The sequence below is a fragment of the Elephantulus edwardii genome, unplaced genomic scaffold (assembly GCF_000299155.1).
Source record: "Elephantulus edwardii isolate Elephantulus edwardi_28Jun2011 unplaced genomic scaffold, EleEdw1.0 scaffold00033, whole genome shotgun sequence".
Classification (NCBI taxonomy): domain Eukaryota; kingdom Metazoa; phylum Chordata; class Mammalia; order Macroscelidea; family Macroscelididae; genus Elephantulus; species Elephantulus edwardii.
Genome location: NW_006399783.1, coordinates 19,482,314 through 19,488,637, shown reverse-complemented (window position 1 = coordinate 19,488,637; position 6,324 = coordinate 19,482,314). Strand labels below are relative to the sequence as shown.

The following is a 6,324-nucleotide window of genomic DNA, read 5'->3' as shown; positions in this document are numbered from 1 at the left end:
AAGCTAGTGCAATTTTCAAGTTTCTTCTGACATCCATTTCAGAGGGATCCCCCCTTCTGTCTTTTTAATAACCTTTTGCTTTCTTCATAGATGATATGCATGATTTCATCCCACAATTCATCTGGTCTTTAATCATTGGTGTTCAATGCTTCAAAACCTATTCTTGAGATTATTTTTAAATTCAAATGGAACAGATGCAAGATCATAGTTTGGTTCTCATGAATTTGTTTTCCTTTTCTCTGACTTCAAAGATGCTATGGGCAAAAAAAAAAGATGCTATGGGCAAGCTGCACTGCAATCCCAGAGAAATGTGGTTCGAATCCACCAGATGCTCTGCTAGAGAAGGAGGGGCCATCTCCTCCTGTACCAGTCAGATCCAATTTGACGGTACACAAACAGAGAAAATAATAAAACAATTTTTAAAAAATTTATAAAAAGATGCTATGGACAGTGTAATGAATGATCCAGGAATCATCAAAAAGAAGATGGAGGGAATACTTAGAATCACTGTAAAAGAAAGAATTGATTGACACTGAAAAATTTCAGCAAGTACCCTATGAGCAGGAGTCAATGATAACGAAGGAGGAATTTGAAGCTGCATTGAAGGCACTGGCAAAAAAAAATAATGTGCCAGGAAGCGATGGGACACCAATTGATTTGTTTCAATTAACAGATGCAGTCCTGTGCTCACCAGTCTATGCCAGGAAAATTGGAGAATAGCTGTGTGGCCAATGGATTGGAAGAGGTCCATATTTGTTCCCATTCTCAAGAAAGGTGATCCATCAGAATATGGAAATCATCAAACAATTTCATTAATATCACATGCAAACAAAATACTGCTGAAATAGTGCAACAATGAAAGAATGGAAATCCAAAATCTCTGTAAATGTTCATGAAAATCAATAAAATTTAAAAATACTGCTGAAGATCATTCAAAAAAGTTCTCTGTTGGATAGGGGAACTTCCAGAAGTTCAAGCAGAATTTAGAAGAGGCTGTAATGTCAGATGGATCCTGGCTGAAAGTAAGGACTACCAGAAGAATGTCTATTTGTGCTTTATTAATTATGCAAAGGCATTTGACTATGTGGATCATAATAATTTGTGGCTGGCATTTAGAAGAATGAGAATCCCAGAACCTTAGTTGTGCTCATGTGAAACCTACATCTAGATTAAAAGACTGGCGTGCAAACAGAGCAAGGGAACAGTACATAGTTTAAGATTAAGAAAGGAGTATGTCAGGGTTGTATTATCTCTCCATACCTACTTAATCTGTTGAGCAAATAACTCAAGAAGCTGGACTCTATGAAGAAGGATGTGGCATCAAGATTGGAGGAAGATTCATCGATAACCTACATTATGCAGATGACACAACCTTGCTTGCTTAAAGTAAGGAAAACTTGAAACACTTGTTGCAGACGATCAAAGAATACAGCCTTGAATATATGTTGCATCTCAACATGAAGAAAACAAAATTCTTACCACTGGACAGATAGGCATGATAAGAAAATATTGAAACTGTCGATATTACAATCAACACCCCTGGTACCAGCAGTCAGGAAATCAGGAGACATATTGCACTAGGATAGTCTATAGTCAGGGATCTCTTCAAATGATTGAAAAGTAATGATGTCAGTTTAAGGACTAACGTACATCTTATTCAGGTCATGATCTTTCTGATCACTTGCTTTGTATCTGAGAGCTGGACAATTAATAAAGATAACAAAATAAGAATTTATGTTTTTGAGCTATGGTATTGGAGAAAAGTACTGAACATCCCACAGACTGCCAAAATAACAAACAAATACGTCTTGGAGAAAGTGCAGCCGGAGTGCTCCTTGGAGGCAAAGATGATAAAGCTTCACCTCACGTTCTTCAGGCATGTTACTAGGAAGTTATTCCTTGGAGAGGGACATAATGCTCAGAAAGGAGAGAGAGAAGAAGAAGATGACCCTCAGCCAGGTGGATTGACACAGTGACTGCTGCAATGAGTTCTGGTGTGTCAGGAAGTGTGAGGATGGCACAGATTAGAATGGAGTTCACATCTATTGTTCACAGAGTTGCTATGGGTCTTAAATGACTTGACAGCACCTAACAACAAATATCTTTCTGATATTCTTTACTTTCAGCCAAGATCCATCTGATATCAGCAATGATATCCTTTGTTCCATAGTCTCCTCTGAATGTAGCTTGAATTTTTGGCAGTTCTCTGCTGATGTTCCCACCCTTACTGAATAATCTTCAGTAAGATTTTACTAGCCTGTGGTATTGATATTGTTGTATGACTTCACATTCTCCATGAGGTTGGATCACCTTATTTAAGAATGGGAATAAAAATGGATCTCTTCAGCTCTGTTGGCCAGGAAGCTCTCTTCTAGGTTTCTTGGCACAGCTGGTGAGCACATTCAGGGCTGCATCTGTTTGTTGAAACATGTCAATTCGCCTCCCAACAGTCCCTGTGTCTTATTTTTTGCCAGTATCCTCAGTGCTGCTTGAACTTCTTCCTTCATTACCATAGGGTTCTTGACCATATGCTGCTTCCTGAAATGGTTCCGTGTCAGCCTCCATCTCCTTTTTATGTTCCTCACACCATTCACAGTTTTGTCCATAGAATCTTCCTTGCAAATGGGGGCTCTAGTTTGCTCTTCAGTTCTTTGACCTTGAGAAAGGTCACGCATGCTCTTCCCTTTTGGTTTTCTAACTCTGGCTCTTTTGCACCTTTTGTTATAATCCTCCTTCTTTCAGTGTCCTTAAAGGCAAGGAGAGTTAAACTTTATCTCACATACTTTGGGCATGTTGTCAGGAGAGCTGGTAAGTCCTTGGAAAAGGCCACACTATACTGACAAAGGTAGAGGATCAGAGAAAGAGAAGACTCGCAACATGATAAATTGACATAGTGATGGTAAGAATGGGCTTGAGTCTAACAGAGATGGTGCGGACGAAGCAGAACAGGGTAAGGTTCAGATCTGTTGTTTGTAGGGTCACTGTGAGTCACAGTCGATCATTGGCATCAAAGGACGACAACAAGTTTTCAAAGAACCAGATTTTTACCAAGTCAGCTCCCGAATGCGATGCTGCTGTTTGAGTTGGCCAAGAGGTCACTGCCCAGTGCTAAAGGAATAGGATTACCTTATTCAAAATCCAGGAAAATGAGGTCTTTGCCCAAAGCTGAAGTGAGAAGCCTGTCATGCACAAGGGCCAGGAGGACAGAGGCCACTGTGGTTGAGAGAGTGGGGTCACCATGCTGAGGGACAAGGAGAATGGGGCCACCAAAAGCTGAGGGAACAGAGTTGCTTGAAGTGGTTCTGGAAGGTGGGCTGACTCATAGGGTCATGGGGCTTCCACCAATAATCTGGAGCTCAAGGTCAACATCTTTAATAGATTTTTAAGATATTAATTTAAAAATTAATTAAAAATTAATTTAAAAATTATGTGCAAACAAAATCAGAACTTGTATTTTGAGGGTGATGCCATTGCCCAGTGAATCCAGGCCGACTGAGAGCCCTTCTTTTCCTCCAAGGTCACCCATTTGAGATGGAAATGTCTACCCTGTATTTGTTTCAGTATCGTGCTTTGGAAGCAAATAAGTTGTGCTCTCGATTTCACAGGTCCCTCTGATGGAGCATCTTCAATACAATCTCATCCCAACTTTGCTTGCTGAAACTGAGGAGGGCCTGAAGCTCTTGCCACAGAAAGTAAGGACTGTAGTCTTCAATATGGATTGAATCTGAACAACAAAAAGACAAAGATTCCCACAATTGGGCCAATTGTCAGCACCATGATAGATGGAGAAGAGATTGCGGTTGTTAATAATTTGTTTGCTCAGCTCCACAATCAACACTCTTGGGACCAGCAGTCAGGAAATCAAAAGAACAATTGCACTGGGAATATCTGCTGTCATGGACCTCTCCAGAGTACTGAAAAGCAAAAATGTCAGTCTAGAGACTAAGATGTGCCTGATTCAAGCCATGGTCTTCACAATTACTTGCTATTCATCAGAGAGCTGGACAATGACTAAGGATGATGGAAGAATTGATGCCTTTGAGTTGTAGTGCTGGAGAAGAGTCGAGAACATACCATGGACTGTCAGGAGAATAGATAGGTTTGTCTTAGAGAGGATGAAACCAGGTTTCTCCTTGAAGGCTAGGATTTTGAAGGTCCACCTCACATACTTTGGGCACATGGCCAGAAGGGATCAGTCCTTGGAGAAGGACATCATATTTGGAAGGGTGGAGGAACAGTGCAGGAGAAGAAGATCCCGGATGAGATGGATTGATACAATGACTGGGGCAATGGGGGTAGGTGTGTCAGAGTCAGTGAGACTTGTTCAAAATAGGGGAGACTTCAGAGCTGCTGTACATAGGGTTGCTATGAGTTGCAGGCAACTCGAGGGCACATAACAACTGCAACAGCACTTGATTTATATGATTCAGGCGATGGGCTTTTTGTCTTGCGGTTGATCTGAGACGTTTGGGGTGGTTTGACAGGGTGATGATATGATAATGCAATAATGTGAGAGTGCTGTTGGTTTTGTGCATGAGAAGAGCATGAATTTTTCAGGGAGGCTGCCAAAGGCAAGAATGGTAGGAACTCCACTGTGTCAATAAAAGTAGAAGGAATAGGCAAGGTGCAGTGGAGACTCAATGAGATGGAGTGATAAAAGGCATAGATCCATAGTAAATAAGTCTATAAAAAATAGATATATATGAATGGTTGTATAAAATACAATATACATTAATAATAATTTTTAAAAGCTCTCAAAAAAATCCCCAAATAGACATCATAAATCCTAACCTCTACACTTCCAGAGATGTGAGGACCAAGGAGGAGGACATAAACTTCTGAAATGGGAGGCGTTCTCCTTCGGCTCCTCCCCCAAACCTTCTGCCTGAGCCCCTGGTTGGCAAAAATGGTTCACACGCACTTGGCTGAAGGTTCTAATCCTCTCAGAGGCATGCGCTAAGGGCCTGGTGTTCTGCTTCCCACCAGTGAGCCTCTGAGAATCCTGTGAAGTGAAGCTCTGCTGACATGCGGGGTTAGAACTGACTTCAAAACAACTGACTTGCTGGTTTGGGCCTGTCATGAGCCTGGTAGGGGAAAGCTGTCACCTGTGAGCCCCCAGGACACTTTTGCAAACGTGAGTTTGGACACAGGACACTGGACAGTTACTCACCCAGTTCCAGGTCCTCAGGCAGGGTCACTGTTGTAAAGTTCTTCGGAAAAGTCGGGGGCATGTTGGCTGTCACTACAAAGAGAGAGGACACTGGAATCTGGACACCCCCCCCCAAGGTCTAATGCCCATATGTCTTTGAGGAGTGTCAGGTCTCTACCCCAGCTCCCCATCTGGACCTGGGTCACTTCCTGGGCATCCTGAGGTAGCCAAGCACAAGGCTGGACCGTCGGAGCTGCCTGTTTGTTGGGCAAGGTCCTGCTCCCTCAGAATTCAGCCCTGCTCCCTCAGAATTCAGCCCTGCTCTGTAGGGAAGAGGAGGCACCTACCAGACATCACGAGGGCCGGAAGCAGGATGCAGGACAGCCATGGCCACGCCATCTGTAGGAACCTAGGGGAGAAGATTTCAGGAAAGAGTGCCTTGACCCATGTCTTCTTCCCTCATCTTTCTTGGTCTACCCTCAGCACACTTCCCTCAAGACCCCTTCCTGGGTCACACAAGCTCTTCACACAGAGTCATTTTCTACCTGTCCCAGGATGAGGTGGTGCTGAGCAGGTACCCCAGCCCTGTCCAGAACCCCAGCCTTAGACTAAACATGAACTTGACTCCAGCATTCGGCACCCACTATATACTAGGCAGGGAGCTCCGGCTTAGTGGTAAGGAATTGCCCACTCAAAGAAAGGCTTACAGTTCAAATCCACCAGCTCTGCAGAAGAAAGAAGGCCAATTTCCTCCCTTGCCATTCGCTGCCTCTGAAAAGTCACTGGAGGGTCAGCTATGAGTTGGTTCTGACTTGACAGTACATAGCAACAACAACATACCAGGCAGAATATATAAAAAAGAGCTTGCTCAGCATTTCTCAAGCTGACATAACTGGAAAATAAATTCAAGCCTAGAGTTGTAATACTGAAAGATGCTATGGGCAAAAGAGTGGAGGGACAGCGTAGGAGAGGACGACGCCAGATGAGATAGATTGATATTGTAACAGGGGCAATGGGGGTAGATGTGTCGGTGTCAGTGAGCCTGGCTCAGGACAGGGCAGGCTTCAGAGCTGTTGTATGCAGGGTCGCGATGAGTTTCAGGCAACTCAACAGCACATAACAACAACAATGGGCAAAAATCTTGAATGATCCAGGAAGCGTCAAAAGAAGATGGA

General features: G+C 43.2%; 1 protein-coding gene across 1 annotated transcript in view; it reads right to left on the bottom strand.

Moving 5' to 3' along the window:
* The window catches only part of CDHR2 (cadherin-related family member 2), a 50,129-nt gene extending 44,581 nt beyond the window's left edge, over nt 1-5,548 (bottom strand). The window contains exons 1-2 of the mRNA XM_006884382.1: nt 5,497-5,548; nt 5,171-5,242 (exon numbers count right to left, since the gene is read on the bottom strand). Of these exons, the coding sequence (XP_006884444.1) occupies nt 5,171-5,242; nt 5,497-5,548 (124 nt within the window). The remainder of the gene's footprint in view (nt 1-5,170; nt 5,243-5,496) is intronic.
* Between the last annotated feature and the right edge of the window lie 776 nt (nt 5,549-6,324).